The 23,742-nt window shown below is 32.8% G+C and overlaps 1 protein-coding gene across 9 annotated transcripts in view; it reads left to right on the plus strand.

The window, feature by feature from the left end:
* The window catches only part of LOC143921277 (sodium/potassium-transporting ATPase subunit alpha), a 62,746-nt gene extending 41,618 nt beyond the window's left edge, over positions 1-21,128 (plus strand). For 2 of the 9 annotated variants that reach the window (XM_077444509.1, XM_077444513.1), the window contains exons 2-15: positions 7,555-7,689; positions 7,766-7,936; positions 8,026-8,247; positions 8,328-8,546; positions 8,630-8,810; positions 8,892-9,149; positions 9,222-9,571; positions 9,648-10,111; positions 10,202-10,385; positions 10,677-10,892; positions 11,268-11,362; positions 18,980-19,154; positions 19,240-19,472; positions 19,554-21,128. In XM_077444509.1, the coding sequence (XP_077300635.1) occupies positions 7,555-7,689; positions 7,766-7,936; positions 8,026-8,247; positions 8,328-8,546; positions 8,630-8,810; positions 8,892-9,149; positions 9,222-9,571; positions 9,648-10,111; positions 10,202-10,385; positions 10,677-10,892; positions 11,268-11,362; positions 18,980-19,154; positions 19,240-19,472; positions 19,554-19,674 (3,024 nt within the window). In that variant the 3' untranslated portion in view covers positions 19,675-21,128. Of the gene's footprint in view, positions 1-7,193; positions 7,275-7,554; positions 7,690-7,765; positions 7,937-8,025; positions 8,248-8,327; positions 8,547-8,629; positions 8,811-8,891; positions 9,150-9,221; positions 9,572-9,647; positions 10,112-10,201; positions 10,386-10,676; positions 10,893-11,267; positions 11,363-12,262; positions 12,358-13,962; positions 14,058-15,687; positions 15,783-18,979; positions 19,155-19,239; positions 19,473-19,553 lie in introns of all 9 variants that reach the window. The other 7 variants (XM_077444507.1, XM_077444510.1, XM_077444508.1 and 4 more) reach the window with 5 other exon arrangements.
* The last annotated feature ends 2,614 nt before the right edge of the window (positions 21,129-23,742 follow it).

The raw sequence follows: 23,742 nt of genomic DNA on the forward strand, positions 1-23,742 counted from the left end.
CGACGCGATGAGAGCTGACTATCAGAAGCGCCTGCTCGCTAATTAATTAATTAGTTAACAAAGATAAAAAGCATGGTTGACAATTGTGAACCATTTTTTGCAAAAAGGATCGTTCCAACGCCGATCTTTGCTTATAACTAAAGGTCGGTTAGTCATCGGTGTAATGGTCACAAAAAAACGTCCGTGCTAGACAACTGCTTTATATTTTTCACAAAATTATTATTTATTCATTCAATTAAAATTGTATTTCAAACACAAGAAAGGAACATAATTCTGGTTGTAATTATTAGTATTAAATCAATGTACATGATTACCGTTGAATACTTTATATGTATCGCAAGGACCAAGATTCTCTCTCTGACTAATTAAAAAAAACCATGTTCTAAGCTCTTGTTCAGGTTGATAGTGGAAGAAGATAACGTTGTTTGTTATATTTCCGCTAGCCTTTAGATGTTATTAAATTATAAAATGTGTTACCAATACGGCCCATTGTTTAGCCGACAAAGAGTCCTGCCACGTTCAAAAGCCTATATCTAATTAATAATTATAATTATACATAGGAGATTGGTAATTGAATAATTGGTTTTGCTATTCACTTTTTTTGCTCTCTTGCTTTGAACACTGTTGGAGCGGTGTATTGTTATTTACCATTACCCTTATGACTCTCCGATGTCTGGTTATAACAGTGACTTTTTTCACACTATCTCATATATTTAATTTCATTTGCCTCAGTGGAATCGATCTCCCGCGTTATAAGAGGGGTTGAATCTGTATTAAAAAATTTTAACATTTCGACATTTTTCATAAGCTTTAATTTTTTTTTATTACAAGGTTTACTTCTGATCGCTTTGAAACTTTGCAATTTTGCGAGGTTTGGCCGCCAATAGAGATTTCAATTGCTTCCGCTAGTTCGATGGTGGAATATAATCGTAATAAACACGTTTAAGAAACCAACAGTTTTGGAGACGGTGACAGCTAACCATTTGCCACTAGCCTGTAGCCTTATATGTTTGACTTTCCGCCCTCCACTCGTTTTGTTAGATTTTTATTGTTTAAACGCCTATAATTATAATTTTTTCGCACTATGTATGTATATCTCATAAAATTTGCATTAAAGGCTATATATCTCTCATATATACATATTTTCACTTCACTAATTTTCTTTTTTGCAACCAAACTTTCTTACTATAGCGAATAATGGATAGTCTGGGCATATAAAATATACAACACATTTTTTTAATACAATTTCTTCACATTTGTAACGCTCACTAAAACAATTACAGCAACTTTAGTGGTCAGGTCTTTAGTTTGCAATAACAAAGTTAGACTATTTTTAAAAATACATAAAAAATTTCGTTTATGCAATATTATTTTCTGTTAAAATCGAAACAATCGACGGTTTCGAATGTAGACCTAAAACCAAATTTACACGTCAGAACAGGTGTTCGAATGAGATAAATTTAAGCGGCGTTCGCTCTTGAGCCAAAATGACTTCAACGTATTCTATAGATATGTATATAATACCATTTGACAATCGTTGGTTTTAAATTTTTGAACCTATACATACGTAAATTTTCGTTTCTTCCGGATACATCCGCATGATTTCGGCAACTATTTTCGCCACTTAAAATTTCACCTCAATCCGGCGGTAGATCGAAATCTAATCGCAAAATTCATGTACGTCAATAGTGTTAGCGGAGATCATCAATGATTGGATTATTTTAAACGACAAGTGTCAATCGACCCGTATTCGTTATCGCTCGCGGATAACGCCACAATTAATAATGATACCTGTTTTATTGTTTTATCTGATCGTAGTGGGTTAAATCGGTACTTGTTGATAAATAATCTCGCTTTCCGATCGACTTTATTTTTAAAAATACAAATTATAAGACGTCAATGCGGCTTTAATTGAGATGCCTTATCTCGTTGTTGGCGCTTGCCGTTCTTAACTTTTATCGCTGCATATTATTGTTACTTGTAAAAAAATACTACATACTTTTCTTTGCTAACTTTAAAAAAATCATTCTTACGATCTCTGCCACGTGTAGTTTCATTTAGTGGAACTAAACTATTATATGTACATGATTCTTACATATTTTAAGCAATTTACTTGACAATTCCGATTGTAATAAATATGTACATACGTATAACCTGGACTAATTTGCTTGGAATTTATCATATGTATGTTTATATATATACAACGATGCTGTTTTTTTGCATACAAATTAGTATTATAATGTTAGTTTCATTAGTCAAAACGTGTATTTGATTAGTATCAATTATGCATACCAGTTTCCTAAATGACCTTGCAAACAATTCAATAGAAAATTTTTCTTTAGTAAATTGAATTACATATGTAGTTTGTTACATGTAAAAAGATTTATGTCGAATTGTGAATACAAACATTTTATAGCAATAAAGCTCGGTGGTTGCGTTCCCAGGTTTAAGCCCTCGGTTGACCTCGATTGAAAATAATTTATTCGGAAGTATTTCTATAGTTCTGCTGGTCAGACTTGGATATTTTTGACTCCAAGTCGATCGTTTCCTACCAGAGTTTGCCATTTTATCTGATTACATCGTTGAAATGATTCCTCTTCAAATTGGCAAAACCATCCTACCCACTATGTCATCAATATTTGAATATGATCTCAAATTTATATGCATACTAGTGGTGCTACCCGACTTCGCTCGGTAAATGGAAATGAATTGAAAACCATGAAAAAAAATCCATTTTTTTTTTATTATTAAATTTATTTGAATCGAAAATAATATATTATTTAATAACCGACCAATCACAAACGTCTTTGACCAATCCAGCCAATCAGAAACGACTTTGACGACAGCCAATCAGAAACGAATTACAGTCGTCGTTTCGGTTTTAAGATGTACAAGTTCAATACCATAGGTATCGCTAAGGGGCAAGCTTTAATGGCATGGGAAAATACAAGTTTATTAAAATATATATAAAATAAAAAAATATATATGTATGCTAACGGGTAGAGATGCCAAATTATTTAACTAGGAATAGAAATTTAAAAAAATCCAATGTAAAAAATGAACAAATTCAAGTCTAAAATTCTTAGATTCTTCACCGAGATTCTTCAAAATCTCCAGGCAAAATATCAAAGGTTTGGTTTTCTATGCAAATCCAGCGACTATACGTTATAGAATATGATTGTACTGTCAGTTATGGTCAGTGGCGTGCGGGGAAATTTTCTCTGTTTTTGTCACACAGCCTTACTTACGTGTGCGCGAGCAGGATACAAGGGAAACGGGCTTTTCCCCGTGTATCCTGCTCACGCACACATAAGTGAGGCTATACGACAAAAACAGGGAGAATTTCACGGCACGCCACTGGTTATGGTGCAATTAGAGTCTAAGACTTAAAGGTATATGCTACATGCTGTAATTCGCTTGGGCCTTTGCTACCAAAATTTACAACTTACAAATTATTATCATTGTCCACAATACGTTCGTAAGCCAAGAATAAATTTAATTCATACCTATTTACAAGCCTCTTGTTAGCTTTCTTTCGGAAAAAATTGTTGACATAGTATTTTAAAACAGTACCTATTTTATTACGGAAACTGTTGGTGTTTCAAGTACATTTAGGAAATAAATAAATAAAAATATGGTTTTGTAAAATCCTAATGAAAAACATGGTAAAAAACGATAATAGCATTTTTTGGGGGGGTCTCAAATTTTAAATGCACCTGGGGTCCCCCCATTTACTTGATCCGCAACTGCTTGTAACGTACATGTTACACGCCGTAATTTATTTTGTAATGTATAGATTTGGTTCGATTTAAACCATTTTCTTGTCTTGATATGATGATTTCATCATCGCGGATGGCTTTCGGTGTAATCGTCAACATCACGTGTCGCCCTGAAGATGGCCGTTTCTCTCCGATCCCGGTGCGTTACACCCCGTTCCAAAAGTGCCGTCACACCATATAATTCGCTTTCGATGCCAAGAAGTGTTTGTAGAGACGCAGACGCGGCCGTCGCGACGCTTGACATTATAATAACACACACAAGACGCCGGTGTTGCGCAACTTGTATGTACGTATGCACGTACTGGCGGGTTTCCTACAACCGATTGCCACTGGTGAATGGGAACGAGCGTCAGTGAGACATCGTGTGCTTGTCCGTGGCTAACTTTAGCTCTTTGGAGCTTTTTCTGGTCAGGGCTTCGGTACGTCATTGGTTGGAGAGGACTTTCGAGCACTTTTGGGGAGGGACTGTACGTGCTTTCGGAGCTGGAAGTTCAAATTTTATATGAAAGTTTATAGAACATTGCCGACCTACTCTAACTAATCGAAAAATTCAGCTGAAAGTTCACTTTTGAGAACGCGCCTCGAGAAACTCCTATCTACACATGTGCACAATTTGGCTAAAAGCTTTTTCAAATTGAAACGTTTATCGCCTGTTTCGTTTTATCTCGATTTTAACCCTTTGAGGAGTATCAACGTACCGGTACGTCCGTAGTCAAATATGCTGGACAGAGCACTGCCGTACCCGTACGTTTTCACACGTTCAATCACTCAAAATATTCTACCTCTCTCGTTGTTCGACATATTTGCATCTCGTTTTTTTTCATGTATAGCTGAGAGTTCTCTTTTACTCTTGTGTATATATATATATTTTTGTATTCGAATAAAGAAACGAAATTTAACGAGGCGTGAAAGCCAGTTAAATTTTAATGACTGAACACGATGACAATTTTTTTTCTAAAGTAATATTTTCCACATGTAAACAAATATGTTATCGCCTGTTTCGTTTTATCTCGATTTTAAGTAACATTTGTTCAATCTGCTATGTTGTGAAGTTTGCTTGGGAAAGGTTTTAATCTCCACAGTTTCGTATTCGTCTTCTGGAGCAGAAGTAATGGAAAGTGGCAATGGATTATAATTTTTGGTTGATCTAGATTTTATAATCATCTTGAACTCGTCAGTAGTAGATCGTAATCGAATAATTTTTGGTCAGGATTTGATTCTGAACCTTCTGTGCTTGCTGTAAAACTAGATACCAATTTTCTTATACCATGTTTCGCTTAACCCTTTTGAGTGTTGACGTCTTTTCTGTTGAAAGTCCGCCACTCTGAAAATTTCGCCAACATTTCCAACTAGAATTATTTAGAAATCCAATAGAAAGTAGGTATAAAAATTGTAGCTAATCAAAACAAACCCTAGATAACTATCGCCGAAGATTTGTAAAGGTGTGTTTAGACATTAAAGGCGTGGTCAGCATTCAAAGGGTTAATGGAACGAGCTCGTGTCCTTTGAAGTCATGTGTCTCTTTCAATCAAAGACTCCTTTAAATAGGCAGTTTCTCAATGAATAAGTTCAATTTACAGTGTATGAAATCCAAGTTTAATGGATCACATCAACTGGAACACTTTGACCTAATTAAGCAGCTGCTCCATTTATGCAATACTTTACCTAAAGAGATACGCAGACTGTTCCAATTGCTGGTCCGATTAACCGGCAAACATTGCTTGATATAAACCACTATAGAAAATATAATGTTTTACTTATACAAACAACAATTTTTTACTTATACGAACAAAAACAACATACCCTTGCTTTGAGCAAACTATTCGTAAACATTGGTGTGGCTTTTGAGAAACGTTCAGTAAAAATTAAGCACCTCCTTGTTTATTTTTAAACATAATACATTTTTAATCGCTCATGTTTAGTTTACTTCTTTTTGCAAACAAACTAAATGTTTATTTCGTTGTATCATAAAAACTAATCAAATTCCTCATTTGAAGTCATATATTTGTACACAGCTCGTATGATAGTTCAGCAACAGAAGGTCAGCCATTATTACCCTCCAACTATTGTACTAACGAGATAGTTAATCCGATATAGTGGCTCCCCAAACTAATCACAGCTCATATTGATATTCCTGGGCCACATACTACATAGTTCGTGGGGCGACACCTTGACCTACTCTGGTCAATGCTTTGCGCTTCACGCCTCATCCATACGAGATAGGACCGGTTCAGCAGATCGACTATCGATCAAAAAGAATGTACACACTTTATATCATATGTACATTATTAAACTTTCCTCTGGAACCCCTTCGAAATGGCTAATCTTTCATGACGAGGGTCGTCGCTGTTCCTCTGCAGTGTTTGGTCAAAGTTAACAAACCGCTGGAGCGTGAAACAATTGGAAATGGGGTCGGCTTATGTCAGGTCAGTTCTGATAGGGTCGGTGTATGTATTATTACATGTATATGGTCCGTTGTGTTGTGTGTCAATGTCGAAGCCATTCATACAAGATAATTGGTGATGTGCCTGCCAGCCAGGCTCATCCCATGCCATGGCAGGTTTTAGAATCTTAATGGACCTTAGTGATTTTTTTCTATTTGAAAAACAGGTTTTGTAGCTGCTCATATTAGTGCTAGTTAATACGGAATACACTTATGAAGAATGCGAATAATTTGAGTACCCGATACATTGTGAATCTTGTGCCGAAGTGGTATTAGAGACGTTTGTTTTATACTGTTTACAGAAGTGATAAATCCAATTAGTACTTTAAGTCGTCTGAGTAAACATTGTTATCTTAATAACAAGTCATACACTAGAAAGTTAATTATTCTGCGAACATTTTACGTAAGTCGATGATTTTTTATCCTGTTATTTACACATTATCATTCATACAGACACGATATTATTTTATTGTCATCAAACAGTTATGTTGATTTTATGTGCTAAATGCTTTAGCATAAGTGTTTATTTTTTATATAATTTAACCTTTTTTCTATTGAATTCGAATATGATTGAATTTATTAATGAATAAATATTGCAGTTTAAAATTGTTTCGAATTTACCAGAAGGAAGTTGAGTTATATAATTGCATTTTTGATTTCATCCTGTTATCCACATACTAAAACATTCCAAAATGAAACTTTTTTTAAATCTTTTTTTGGAATGTTAACATTTGTTTAAGTTTTACCTTGTTGCATACATTTTTTACGCATTGGCTATTGCAGTTATGTATCAAGTATACGAAAAAGAGTTTTTAATTATTCTTTTGTCGTGATTTTTTTAACTAGTTTTGATCTTTCCGAGCATTTTGATACTTGGCTGCAATACTAATAAGCGTTTCTGTGAGTGAAACGTCTGCCTTAGATAAAAGCATGCTTCAGCTAGTAGTAGTTTTTTTGCATTGTGTTTTCAGCATGGCCGCTCAGACTCATATCGCGTGGCCACTATAGCTCCGCTTAAAGATGACAACAAAACCGCCGATGGGCAGTATAAGGTTTCTTTTATGTTTTTCCATTTGTTGATTTTATGTTTTCATTAAATGTTTCAACCATTTCAACCTTGTTATGTGTTTTTTCAATTAATTTTTAACTTGATTTACCATTAATTTCCGACACATCCATTACATTTTTTTCCGATGCGGAATACAAACAATTTGAATATTACAGCGAAATAATATATGTATAATGTTACTTCAAACAAATGAATTAAATAAAATATTTTCAAATTTATTTTCCGATATCGATATTTAATGATTTTCTTATTATTTTATTCAGTCGAGACGAAAAGGACAAACAAAGAAGCAACGCAAAGGAGATGATCTTGATGATCTTAAACAAGAATTAGATATCGATTTCCATAAGATCTCACCTGAAGAATTATATCAAAGATTCCAAACACATCCCGAAAACGTTAGTACATACATTCTTAACATTATATGGGATTTATTTTCAATAAGTTTATTCATATTTGTTTTGAATTTAATAGGGCTTAAGTCATGCTAAAGCAAAAGAGAATCTTGAACGCGATGGTCCAAACGCACTTACCCCACCGAAACAAACCCCCGAATGGGTGAAATTCTGCAAAAACTTGTTTGGCGGTTTCGCTCTTTTACTGTGGATCGGAGCTATATTGTGCTTCATCGCTTACGGAATACAGGTGATTATTCGTCTAATGACCTATTGTTTACGCGTCGTTATACATAAATTTGATTAATTTCAATTCAACGAACGTTAATCATTTCACAGGCAAGTACAGTTGAAGAGCCGGCCGATGACAATTTATACCTTGGTATTGTATTAGCAGCTGTCGTAATAGTCACCGGTATCTTCTCATATTATCAAGAAAGTAAAAGTTCAAAAATTATGGAATCTTTCAAAAACATGGTACCTCAATTTGCCACCGTATTGCGTGAAGCTGAAAAATTAACAGTTCGCGCTGAAGACTTGGTGTTGGGCGACGTTGTTGAGGTTTTAAATTTATCTAAATAAATAAATCTGCATTCGAATGTGTTAACTTAATTATTAACTGTGTGACTTTTTAATTATAGGTTAAGTTTGGTGACCGAATCCCAGCCGATATTCGTATTATTGAAACGCGAGGTTTCAAGGTAGATAACTCAAGTTTAACTGGCGAATCCGAACCACAATCCCGAGGACCCGACTTCACCAATGAAAATCCCCTAGAAACAAAGAATCTTGCTTTCTTCTCTACCAATGCTGTAGAAGGCACTGCTAAAGGTGTTGTCATTTCATGTGGAGATCACACTGTAAGATTTCATTCATACTTAAAAATCATATATGTATGTACTCTCACTTGCAATCTTATTTAATTGTTTTTTTACAATTAAAGGTCATGGGCAGAATCGCTGGATTGGCATCAGGCTTGGACACTGGCGAAACCCCAATTGCTAAGGAAATTCATCATTTCATTCATCTCATCACCGGTGTGGCTGTATTCCTTGGTGTTACCTTCTTCGTAATTGCTTTCATTCTCGGATACCATTGGTTGGATGCTGTCATTTTCTTGATTGGTTCGTATTATAATTCCAATAAATGTTCACCTTGTTTCTCTTTAATCAATATGTACTCTACATACACACTTATTATTACAGGTATCATTGTCGCTAATGTGCCTGAAGGTTTGCTCGCCACTGTAACCGTATGTCTTACATTGACAGCCAAACGTATGGCTTCCAAAAATTGCTTGGTAAAGAATTTAGAGGCTGTGGAAACTCTTGGCTCAACCAGCACCATTTGCTCAGACAAGACTGGTACCCTAACTCAAAACAGAATGACTGTCGCCCATATGTGGTTTGATAATCAAATCATTGAAGCCGATACTACTGAAGATCAATCTGGTGTTCAATACGGTAAGGATATGTCATATTATGTTACATTAATTAAATTGTAGCAGTTTTGTTCATGCTAATTTATTATTTTAGACCGAACCAGCCCTGGATTCAAAGCTTTAGCTCGCATCGCCACACTGTGCAACCGTGCTGAGTTCAAAGGAGGTCAAGATGGCATTTCCATTCTCAAGAAGGAAGTTAACGGTGATGCTTCTGAAGCTGCTCTATTGAAATGTATGGAATTGGCCCTCGGTGATGTTTTGGCCATTAGGAAGAAGAACAAGAAAGTTTGCGAAATTCCATTCAACTCCACCAATAAGTATCAAGTTTCTATTCACGAGCCAGACGATTCTAGCGATCCTAGACACATTATGGTCATGAAGGGTGCCCCTGAAAGAATCTTGGAAAAATGCGCAACTATTTTCATTGGAGGAAAGGAAAAGGTATTTATCGTTTATTACCACATACATATATAATTGTTTTTATTATCATATCACTAATATGAACAATCGATTGTAGGTTTTGGATGAAGAAATGAAGGAAGCTTTCAATAATGCCTACTTGGAACTCGGTGGTCTCGGTGAGCGTGTGCTCGGATTCTGCGACCTCATCATGCCATCAGACAAATTCCCTCTCGGATTCAAGTTCAACTCAGACGACGCCAACTTCCCCATTGAGAACCTCCGATTCGTTGGCCTCATGTCTATGATTGATCCTCCCAGAGCCGCCGTACCTGACGCTGTAGCCAAGTGCCGATCTGCCGGTATCAAAGTCATCATGGTCACCGGCGATCACCCGATCACAGCAAAGGCTATCGCCAAATCAGTCGGCATCATCTCTGAAGGTAACGAAACAATTGAAGATATCGCCGCACGACTCAATATTCCAGTTTCCGAAGTCAACCCACGTGAAGCTAAGGCTGCCGTCGTACACGGTACTGAATTGCGAGAACTCAACTCCGACCAGCTCGATGAAATCCTCAGGTATATTACATACATACATACATACATACATAGTTAAATCAAGCTTTTGTGGTTTTCATGTGTTTAAAAATGTTATATTGTGTCTGTTAGGTATCACACTGAGATTGTATTCGCTCGTACTTCACCACAACAGAAGCTCATCATCGTGGAGGGTTGTCAACGAATGGGTGCTATTGTGGCTGTGACTGGAGATGGTGTCAACGATTCTCCCGCTCTCAAGAAGGCCGATATTGGTGTTGCTATGGGTATAGCCGGATCTGATGTCTCGAAGCAGGTTAATATGTCTTTCAATGTGTCATCTTTGTATTGACTTGCATATTGCCGAGTGTATAATTTATAAGTTCCACATTCTGTATATCGACTAATGTCACAACCTTCAAATATTTTTACACCTAGTCGAAAATTGAAAGATATGCACTGTGCAAATGCATTTAAAATTCGCCATTAGATGTTTATTCGCAGTTATAAAGTAACGTTTGCTTGAAAATTGACGTTTTTGTCGATACTTTGTGTATTGACTTTAATTTTTTTTATAACCCATTTTTGAAATAATTCAAACTTTCAGGCTGCTGACATGATATTGTTGGATGATAACTTTGCTTCCATCGTTACTGGCGTTGAAGAGGGTCGTTTGATCTTCGACAATTTGAAGAAATCCATCGCTTACACACTGACGTCAAATATTCCTGAGATTTCACCATTCTTGGCCTTCATCCTCTGTGATATTCCTCTGCCTCTCGGAACTGTTACTATTCTGTGTATCGATCTTGGAACAGACATGGTGAGCTTTTTTAATTTTATTAAATTTAACATACATATGAAATTATTTTTATGTGATAATTTAAAACAGAATTTACACATATGTTAGAACTTAACGATAGGTTGGATATTCATTTTATTTAAATAAGTAAATTTCAGGAGCGAGCGTTGGACTACCAAATAAGTAGTATCAAAATACTTAATCTGTAATGTTTAAGTATTTGGAATAGTTGTAGTTTTTTTTTTATTATTTGATTAATATTTGAAAGATAATTCAGATAGTGTCTTTTCAATGATAAAGTTGCATTATTTTCAATACAATAAGGAGTCTTAGGTATCTAACGAGTATTTTATAATGGCTGTGTGATTTGTGTCATATTTAATTATATAATATTAGGTACCTGCTATATCTCTGGCTTATGAAGAATCGGAATCTGATATAATGAAACGCAGACCTCGTAATCCTTATGCCGACAAGCTTGTCAACGAGAGGTTTGTGCATAATTACGGTGCAGAAGATTGCACTGCATCTGCAAAAAAATACTTAAAAAATTGCAGTAGTTTTTCTTTTGTAATCTTTGTATATGCTATTATAAAAAAAAATTATGCCAGATTACTCTTTGGATCTCGTTCTTATATAAGTAGATAGATTCTGATCTTTCACATTTTACAAGTTTTTCGATCAAATTACGAATTTCTTACCTTATTATTGCTAGATTACTCTGTATTCTATTTATATATTATATATATATATACGTAATAATTGTAGAAAATAGTGTCTTTCCTTGACTTCTTTTTATGAAATAATCTATTTATAGGGAAAGCTAACATTTCAAATAGCATTTTATATATATATTTGAGCTAGCATGCAGTGAACAGTAATAATTTCGATCACTGTTATTATTTATTTACAACACGAAACAGAGTAACTAGTTTCATTATTCTTTTTCATTTTTACATTTTGAAAATATACTTTGCTGTACAATGATACGTAAAACGATAGGATTATTTTCAAAAAAAAAAATGACATTTAGTGAAAAATTAATCGCTTTAATCCATGAACACTACCATTATTTCACTATATCACGTTGAAACATGCACAAAAGGAATTAATTACAAGTAGTTAAAATATTTATAATCAAATATAATTCACAAAATGTAAAATAATTAATAAATCAATATAATCAGTCAAAATTTAAGATATTTTATATTCACTTTTCAAATGACGTAAATTATATTTGTTTATCGATTACATACAAACAAACACACACAGTACACATTATATATATATTATTACACCGAGTATTATTACTGTAGTGTTCATTTGATTTATTTTATTTTTGTAATTTTATTTTGTCAGTTTTACTATAAGAGTTTTTACACGAAAAACAGGTGCCCGCTATATCTTTGGCTTACGAAGAAGCTGAGGCCGACATCATGAAACGTCCACCGAGAGACCCGTTCAATGATAAATTGGTCAATCAGAGGTCCTTTTCTTTTATTTATTATTTACAGAAAATAACTCTAATCCTGCTAACCTGCGCTCGTGTATAATGCTGGGGATATATGTGGTATTGTCATTAACCAACGTGTCAACGTTTTGTGTAAAAACATTTCGACGAACCATAGCTTGGACACGTGATCCTTATTCTACAACTTTCACTGTTTATAAACGTATATCATGGTTTATTCTTTCAATCTAAACGCACATCTGGTTTTCCATCTATGGTCGTCGATATATTTTCAGCTGATGCTATATATTGTAAATATCGTTTCTATTTTATCAATATATGGTGTTACTAATAATTCTGCTTGCTATGTTATAATGTGTATATTTCATACAGAAAACATTAACAGCTTGATTATATATATTATATATGTGGTCTACGTGGATGGAGTAAACGTAAACGTTAACAAGTCAACACTTAACATGACTATTAACCGACTAATACATACATAGTGCCGTTGATAAGTTGCTTTATCGTTATTTTATATATGGATATTCACCCGAATTATAAAATATTATAGACAGATAACATAAACAAATTATACTTGACAAATCACATCTCATCTCAATTCTTTCTTTTTTATTTTACTTTTAATTTGACAAACTCATATTTCGATTGTGTTCGTTTTAGATATGTCGATCACGTGGATTTGAATTTTTGACATTTCGATTACTTTTACTTATTGTTTCTTATTATGTCGTTTTATTGTGTATATGTAAGAGTATTATTGTGTGTGTGTTTTTTTTTTGGGATCGCCTCTCATACACATGATGCATTCGCTTGATGGATGCTTATGAAGTTACACGTGTATATGTTAAATGTCACAACATTTATGTCCGCCCGCACCGAGCTTAATAACTGTTAGTGTTGAATGTGTATACTCATTCTGTAGATATCATCATCTCACGTTCGAAGCAATTTCTTTCAGGTCTTTGCAAAACAATGTAAACTAGTGCGAATCCGCATTCGGACCTGTCAATTACCCGAAAACCCTGAAAAAAATTGTTTTTGTCTCCATCAACTGTTTATACTTCGGCAAAATTCAACTGAACGTGTTTTCAACTTTGTAGTTGTTGCTAAGATACGCTTTTCGTGTGTGTTTTATTTTTCAATTCTATTTATCATCAAATGATCATATTATTGAATTGAAATCATTGTTGAGGAGATAGTCAAGTCATTGATCAATTTAAATTGTATATAATACAGAATGGAATGTATATTTTTCAGTAATATGCACTTAATTATTCATCAATGAAGATTATTGGTGATCAATGTACTGTTAATGTTTGCTTTGAAAGCAAAAAGCTATAATTTATATCCTTTCATGTTCATCGTCAATTTTAAATTCAAATTTTTTACTTTTGATTCTGAAAACATATACATACATTCATGAAGTGCACATCAGTTGTTGCGCTACAGTAGATAATACCGTTGAATTGGTTGGGTGCATGGATCATCATTTATGTATTATTTTTATTTTGTTGATTTGTATTATGTGTTTTTTGCTTCCTATAATACCTTGTCCCTTGCCCATAAAGTTGTGGTCGTTTGCAATATTTCACGGTTAGAGTGGTGTCTGTGTAGGTGCCTGCTATATCACTGGCATACGAAGAAGCTGAGTCTGACATAATGAAGCGACAGCCCCGTAACCCTTTCACTGATAAACTAGTAAACGAGAGGTAAAAACCATGGTATCCCTCCCAAACATACATCCTCACTCCCGTCGTATATTTATATTTTTATATAAGTATATGTGCGTGACGAGATTGGTCCTTGCCGATGAGACGTCCGATGGTTGACTTCATTCGCCAGGGCTGATTTTGTTGCCCGTTCAACCAAAATGCATTCACACGTTGCACCCGAACTGATTTTCAAAAGTTTTCTATACAATCTATTTATTCCATCACTCGCACGATGTTTCGCTTTCGGTGGCAATGGGTTTGAATAGGTTTTGGAGGAATTTCGTTTACGTGGTGTCTATTTTTTTTTTTTTTGAATATATGCGTGTCTTAAATTGATGATTTTTCTGCTGATGTGTTTTTCGTATACTTGTGCGTTTAGAGTCATTGTGTGTTTATGTTCATACTTCTGCATTTCAATCCTCACAAAAAAAAAGTATATTCAAACCTCGAAGGTAAGTTCTCACCTCCAAGCTCTCCGACTCGAAAACTCCTTTTCTTCTGCACCTGTCTTATCTGCTCATTCCATTTCTGTGTGTAGCATGGAACCACTTCACTCTCTCTCTCTATCGTATATTTATTATTCATCGCTCTTACACGTCTTTTTGTTTGTTTTTTCTGTTTATTCAAGCACACTTTTTCACTCTGTGGAAATTTGAAATGTTTTGTCTTTCTATTTTGTGTATATACGTGTGTGTGTGTGTCCTTTTCTTCACATTTATCATCACTTCTTTTCAGAGAAAGGATACTTGTCCTTAAATTTTATTTGAATATATTTTATTATAACATATTATTCATATATATATATATTGCTTTACACTCTACTTTATACTCAATACCTCTACTAACGCTCGTATTATCTTTTTTTTTTTTTTTTTTTTACATGTTTCCAATTATCTCCACAGTTTAGATATACACTTCGCCATATTCTTAGGATTTATAAAAAATGTTACTATAGTTACTAATTAATAATGAAAACGATGTATATTTATTTGTGTACAGTACTTTAGTTGTATTCGATAAAACGTACAAACATAATAATGACTCCTTTCCATCAAATATGCGCCTTATAAGTGTTGGCTGTAAGGTCATCTCTTCACAAAAGCTATTATTAGGATATTTTATTTTTATTCGTTTAGAATCTAAGATTTTTATACATAGTTAGAGTAATTAAGGTTTAAATAACACTATGGAAAACATCTAGAATGTTTATTCTTTATTAATGCCTCTTCTATTGAAAAATTTAGCATTGATTTAAATCACTAATCAGCTCTAGGATGCATCCTTCTTCAGTTTTTTTTTTTTTATTTTTTTAAATTTTATTTGAGTAATTGACTCGTAGATGATAATTATTTCATTTAGCGAATTTCTAACTCTATCCTTACGATGGCCATATCTTAAAACTATCGCATATACTTGTTGACATATGTATATCATTTAGTTTGATTTTGGCACGGCTATATATATACATAAATACATATATTATATTATATATATATTTATTATGCCATATATTATTTTGTTTTACGACATTTGTCACATTATATATTTATAATATATGTCACTGTAACAAAAGTCGAAGAGTAGAGACAATTGTGTATGTGTCGCTGAATGTGTGTTGTAACCAAAGGTGCCCGCTATATCGTTGGCGTACGAGGCCCCAGAATCAGATATCATGAAGCGGCAACCAAGGGACCCCTACAGGGACAATCTGGTCAACCGAAGGTTGTAACACCGCGTGACTTAGCACCATTGTATTCAGAACGCAAATGACTGATATTGCATTTTTTCTAGTGTGTGTTTCATAGAAACAATATTAAATAGGGATTTTTTTTCAATTATAAATATATATATACAATATAGATTTTTTTCGTTCTCTTTTACTTATTTTCGTGTATTAAAATACTTAGATTTTAATTGCTTGATATATGTGCTGCCTGTATTTAATGCATTGGTGACTACGAAATGACGGATCGTTGAATTTTAAATTAGAGCCGACGACGTATGTAGTGTTATTGTAAAAATTCACATTCAAATCTTGAACTGAATATTATATACGTAGCCTTTTTAGTGCTGCTAGCTTACATATTACAATTTTAATACTCAAATTGTCCTACTTTTTTTATTATATATGTATATCATGACCGTTCAATCGATGCATACGCCTAACTTGAAATGTCGCAGTTTATAGTGTCTGTGATTTCCATGATAGCTGACGGTTTAAATATGCTTCAGCATGCTTTTGGTGTTGAGAGAGTCAATGTTGTTTAAAATCTTGTGAATCAAAGCACTTATAGGATTGTTGGACGATGTTTGTGTGTGCATTAGTAAAAAATATGTGTATATGTGAAACAAATTTTTTTTAGTTGTTTAGTTGACGTCTATCACCAAATTGTGGCGTATTGTTGTTTCTGTGAAGGCGAAAAAAATTGATATAATATTATATGCATATATTTTTGATATATTTGTATTCAACAAAATTAATTAAATCGTGTAGTTCAAATTTAACAGTTCCAAATTATTGAAATTTATTATATAATCACTTTTTTTCGCTTTCTCGTTGAATATTTAATACATTATTTTAGTAGTAGGTATTGTTTATGTGTTTTATTTTCATATATAAAAAAAATAATAATAATTCGACAATGATTTATTTTTACTTGATAGATATTGTGAAATATTTGCGCTAAAATGTGACGTATTAGTTTTTGAAACTACATAAGCCTTTATAGGTTTTAGTTTTAGAATGAAACTATTAGAAGTGCACCATCAACCCAACAGCTTTCCGTTTGTGACATATTATATACAAAATAATACATTTTTGTTATTAAATTAACGTGGTGAGATGTGTTCAATTCAATTTAAATACAATCATTGTATTGATCTTGCCTATAAATTCAAAACTTTATTGCTATATAAAGGTTCGTTTGTACAAGTACAGCTCAAGCCGGCTATTGCACGTCAACAGCAGTACGAAAAATATTCTTCAGTACATTCTATATGAACACATTCATAATGTGTATATGACGTATCTGAAACAACAGCAAGCCGACACGATCTATTCATATTATACAGCAGTACATGTCACCGAAACATATCAAATGACGTGACGGCATAGTGGCGAGTGCACCCGTACTAACGAAAGTGTTGCCATTTGCATGGTAATATTTTTAGAAACGTCATATTGTGACAATATTGATACAATATTGTATCGTCGCGCTCTGTAATATATATATAAGCCGGTTTTGCCTTGCACTCGTCCAAAACAAGTATGAACGTGCTGAAAATGGGCGGTGCTGTATAGTATGAATAGAAGTAGTCTTTTCTGTGCGGTACAGTGCTGGATACTATAAACAGATCTTAAGTCGTAGTATTATAATTATTGGCATATTTCTTATTACAGACGAAACATTTTCTATTAGGTTTTTTAGTAGTCTTGAATATTTGAAAATATTTCTCATACAAAATTTGTTTCAATAGGTTACTCATTAGATCAAAATAATTAGATTGGTGATTTCAATTCTACATATAGAAGTTTTGGCTATCGCAAATAATCTGTTGTTATGCAAGTGCATGAAAATGAAGAAAAACCTGTATAATCTCTTTTGTCGAAGTTTTAAATCGATTTTTTCATCTTCTTTTTGATCTTTCATTCTGTTGTATCTCTCTTTCTCTTTAATTGTGTTGATCTTTTTCAATCTACTCTCTCCCCCCCCCCCCCCCCCATAGCCCCAATTTATCACAAACCAAACAATCCCATCCCAGCAGAAGTATACGATGTAATATCTGTGTGTTCGTACGTACGCGCATAAAGCATCACCCTTTTTATATGTGCTTAATTGTGTTGTTTGAACTATGAGAAGGGTTATGCTGCTCATTTTTCTATCATATATAAATGTCAGTATCGTGGTCGTTATGTATATTATTATATTACAAAATATATATGTGTATACCTATCAGTCATGTGTCAGACCCGAGAATATCTCAGGTTTTAAATATTGGTAAAACAGCGCATGTGTCAATCGTCGACAATTATTAAAAAGTTTGTACAAATCCCATGTGAGTAAACTTCAGTGATTATTGTAGATTGTTTACGTAATTTGCTATTCGAATTTTATTTTGCTTTTTGGTGAATATTGTTTATATTATTATACCTATTCGAGCACTTATTATTAAACACTGCGGCTTAACGTATTTAATGGTATATAATGTCAATTGTAATATTGCTATTGTATGCACGTCATACGATATAATCAGTCAACATATTACATACATATATATACATATACTGTTGGATACGTTGTTTACCCATTATGGATGTGACGTAACACCCGAAATAACAAAAATTTAACTATTAATCGATCTCTAATACAATACATTAATTGTTGGTTTTGGAAATACTATTTATATTAACCGATGTTATTAAATTTATATGCATTTTCGTATTTTAACTGATACTGAAAATGCATAGAAATTTGTCCATATGGGATGATCGTTCAATATATTATACATTTGAATGCTGCATGATTTTTAGACGATAAGCTTTTCAATCTGACATGAAAACTTCCTTGTAATAATTTTTTGCAATACATGTTAAATTTTGAAATGTCATTTTTTACGAGGAAGTTTTAATGTTAATACTTATTATTTAATTTATTAAATGATTTAAAAAAATGACTTATAAATTGTACATTAAACTCATTCTTTTTTTCATCAGCTCTTGGATGAATTAATTATAATACATTTAGTAATCTGTTAACGAAAAAAAAAAGTACATATGTACTATCACATTAGTATTTTATTATCACTTGCAAGTATTCTTCAAATGCTATTCAAAATCATTTTAGTGCATTGAATTATAATTAGAGAAAAAGTTTTATACACGCATGCATTTCACTAATCGGTTGTTTGACGTTTCACAGACTTATTTCAATGGCCTATGGTCAAATTGGAATGATCCAAGCTGCTGCTGGTTTCTTCGTATACTTTGTAATTATGGCTGAAAATGGATTCCTTCCATTTAAATTGTTCGGTATTAGGAAACAATGGGATTCCAAAGCCATCAACGACTTGACCGATTCATACGGACAGGAATGGGTGAGAATTATTTTCTTAATTTGACATATGTATGTACATTAGGTGGTAATTTTTATTTAAATGTGTTGTAACGAAAATATTTCAGACTTACCGTGATCGCAAGACTCTTGAATTCACTTGCCACACTGCTTTCTTCGTATCCATTGTCGTTGTCCAATGGGCTGATTTGATCATTTGCAAAACTCGACGAAATTCCCTTCTCCATCAAGGAATGAGGAACTGGGCCTTGAACTTCGGCCTCATATTTGAGACTGCCCTTGCTGCCTTCCTATCCTACACTCCCGGAATGGACAAAGGATTGAGGATGTTCCCACTCAAGTGCGTATAAATTGAAATCTGTCTTTTTTTTTTTTTTAATTTTTCTATTCTGAATTTTCTTTGATTTTTATAATTTTTTAGATTTGTCTGGTGGTTGCCTGCTCTGCCTTTCATGTTGTCCATCTTCATCTATGATGAAACTCGACGTTTCTATCTTCGTCGTAATCCTGGAGGATGGTTGGAACAAGAAACGTATTATTAAATTAAAAAGAAATTAATAAAATACGGACTTATTAAAAAAAAGTGTAAACACCTGCTCGTGTGAATGTGTTGAATGATTTGTTTCGCCAAATGAATTTTTTCTGTGTTCACGCCAAGTGGTTCTCGTTTATTTCGTTAGACTTAATAGAGTTAAAATTTCATTACTTGTTTATTTTATTTTCATTTTCGTTAAACATGATTCGCCATTATGCCCTAGATCAAAAATTATTTTAAAAAAAAACTCGAAATCACTACAGTCACTCATTTTATTTGTAGTATTTTTTCGTTATTGTAAGTGTTAAAATAAAATGCAAAGCTAGTTTTCCACCTTTGATAAATTAGGTGAATAAAGTATTTTTTTAGAACTTTAAATCTTGCATATTTTGATTTACGTGTATGTAAATTTACAGTGAAAGCTGTTAAGTATATAAATCTAATATTTATTTCTGTTAATAAAAAACCTAAGGGACGCACTTCCATATTATTTTATTATTCCAGATTGAATGGTTCGTGTGCATAATTCGTTATTTTTATTTTTAATGTGTTTTTACCTTCATCGTTATTGCTTTTTAGACAATGATAAATATATTTGTGTGCACATGTGCACTTATAAATTTAAAGTTGTGTATTTAAAATGTACTTTATTATATATGTGCGAATACATTGTTTTCACTAAAAATGTAAGATTGTATTTATAAATAATAAAAAAAAAAACGATCTATTTACGTCTGATACCATCGGGTATATAATGGCCTCGCGGACCATCCACGTCGAGCTATCGGTATGTTGTCATCGGGTTCGAGTTAGTTTTTTCATGTATAAGATCTACCACTACCTCGTTTTAGGAGGTTAACACCATGCTACTTTTTATCTTGTATTGTCATCATTATTGTATAAATTTCAACGTCATCTCTTCATTGAATTCGTTGACTTGAGTTATTCGTTCGGAGCTGTTTTTCAATGCATCCTGTTAAAATGTGAAATCAAATATTACGCCCAAGGGATCATAATAAAGTGAACGCGTCGCGTCGGGCGACTTTATTTTTAATTTTTAAACGTAAATAAGTAGTATTTCCGATCACATTTTAAACACGATGTTCCCTCAAGCGACGCTTGATACTTCTCTCTCAAACGAGCAGCTTTTCACGTGTTATGTTTAATTTAAAAAAAAAAAAATATATATATATACATTACGTTCGAATCAAGATGTACAATAAAATGTAGTTAAATTTGACATGCCTAAAATGTTTATCTGTTGTTAAATGTAAGTGAAAATAAATTAACACTCGTGCTATTTAATTATTAAAATTCCAATCGTTTTGTCGACAGCGGCAAAGAAAAGATATACGCCGTAATATTTAAACTGCTACCAGTTCGATATTTCAACGCATCAAACCGCACAGAATATAATAATTAATGCAAACGATTACCACAGTCTCTGTAACCCTCTTGATCAAAATAATACAAAAAACATTTTTGAATAGGTTTTTTTTTTAGTATCGGTAGATTTCACTTTAGGTAGTAGCTAAAAGTAGGTGTAATTATTAATGAAATTATATAGGTTTAAAATTAATTAGGAAAAAATATATTTATTAATGTGTTATAAAAGATTTTGATTATCAAATAAAAAGCAAAAACTTAATGTGAAGTAAGTGCAGCATTAGTTAGGCAACATTGTTGTTTGAAGCTCCGAGTTTTAGAGTTCTATTCTATTTTATATTGAGCATGACCTAGTCCTGCAAAACCGACAACAAAAACTTTAAAATCTAAACAAATGAGTTTTTAAATAATCTAAAAAGCTATTTTATAAATAAGCGGAATACTATTCTGTCATAAATTTAATTATAACATTTATTATAAATATACCTGTTTGTGATGGATACATTTTATATTTATTAAATTTGTTAATTTTTTACCTTATATACGCATATACATATACACGCATACCCAAAACGTATGCCGATATATATGTATGTGTGTATGTATATTATATTTATATACATATATATATATATATATATATATATATATATATTATAATATATTATTGTAGACATCATTAACATATACTTAGACGCTACAGAAGAGCTTGCTTCTTAAACATTTTTATTATATAAAATCTTCCGTGACATTCAAATATTTGTGTTGCCTGATTGCGTACAACTGTTTATAGTTTTGCTGTGTGGCTTTTTGTGTGCTTGTGGGATGTATGTTTTGACTATTTCCATCGGAATGAATGCGTTATTTAAAATAAGCACACAAGTATTGAACACTTGGTTTGATGTGTGATTCTCACTTTCACCTTTAAATAAGATAGCCACTTTAAATTTACTAAAGTATTTCTTTTTAGTTGTAGGATGAGAAGCTGTATTAAATTAAGTGTTGATATAAAACAAATTTAAAAATATGCTACTTCTTTTATTCCATTTCTCATGTACACATTTTATTTTTTTTATTATTCGTTATATCCATAAAAGATACTCCTCTCTTATTCCTATAGATAATAAATAAAAATAGTTGTCATCAAGAGAAATCGCAATATAAATATTTTAAGTAAACAATTATTTTTCTGCTACATGTAAATTTTTTTCACAGTTTGAAAAATACATTCATGAATAAGTTTAACAAATCCATTCATAAATGGTGGATAAGCTGTTGGATTTTGATTTATGGAATACTGTTAATCAAACCAACCCAAGACTTCATTTATGTAAATGTACGCATATTTAAGGAATATAAGGAGTATCAAAATTGAAATTCGCTTAACGATACCGCTTCTGGTCAACTGTTTTTTTACCAAAACCTCATTGAATATAAAGTAGTCTGTGATATAAATATAAAATTTCACCTGGATATGACATGTAGTTTCGATGAAATCATGTGGTTACGAAATTGTTTGCTTTTCTAAAACGAAAATGTCTCACTTTCGGTTTCCTAAATTTTATAAAATATAAACAATTCCTCACTGATACTGGTATAGGAATTGTTTTATTTTATTCTAAAGATTAGAAACAATTGAAATCCTTAGCAGATCTAATCATTAGGTTTGCAGATCTTCACTATGTTACTTACCTCCATCTAAAACTTATAAATATGAAATTTCATTTTAATATGCTGAACAATTTTGTAGAAAAACCTAAAGATCCACTTAAGAGTAAAGGCGAAAACACACTGAGTAGTATGGGACGTCATGTGTCCTTGGCTTCCCACTGTGCATGTGCAGAATGACTATGTTTGCGAGGTCGTATGTGTATGCATATCCATATGCAACCGACGAGTTTCTCCTATATTTCAAATATGGGATTCATCGTTATCAATCACTGTCAAGCAAGGATAAAATATCACTGAAAACACTCAGGGGGGTGATTTTTGGGACTGTACCGTGAATATGGGCATGTTTGAAAGTATCTAAAAAATCACGTACCACGTTCCACTCAGTGTGTTTTCGCCCTAAAAGAACCATGTGCGTTTAGAAAAACCTATTTAAATAAGAACCCAAACTTTGTCACACGACAAAATCGTTTCTGAAGTAAGAAGAGGTTTGTAAAAATACAATTTATGAACTTTACAAAGTTTGAGCTTGACATAAAAAGGTTGGGAAGAGAAAAATATAAATAAAAAGGAAAACGAAAAAACCCACGAAGAAGCTATCTCTTAAATCACACACTTAATATTACACTATAAATTTCTCACGAAAGCTGCGCTTTATTTATTGATACATAATATGCAGATAAGGTAAATATTTAAATACAAACAAATCAAATCATATTAGGAATAGGAAGCATCTCGAATTGCACATTTAAACACATGTAAACTAATAAAACTAGATCTAATATATCAGTGCTGTCAATCGGCATAAAAATACAATATTCACGAATACGTCAAAGTCACAAGTTTGTTAAAGCTATTCTAAATGATGAATAGTTAGCCAAGGGAATCCATATATCCTGATTTATTGCAGTAATTGTGTGAAATCAACACGTCTAATTTTTTTTTCCTTGGTAACATCACTGGCAGTAGTGCTCGATCATTTAGCAAATGCATACGTAATGGTATGAAATTTTCACAT

Source organism: Arctopsyche grandis, chromosome 13 (genome assembly GCF_051622035.1).
Source record: "Arctopsyche grandis isolate Sample6627 chromosome 13, ASM5162203v2, whole genome shotgun sequence".
Lineage (NCBI taxonomy): Eukaryota > Metazoa > Arthropoda > Insecta > Trichoptera > Hydropsychidae > Arctopsyche > Arctopsyche grandis.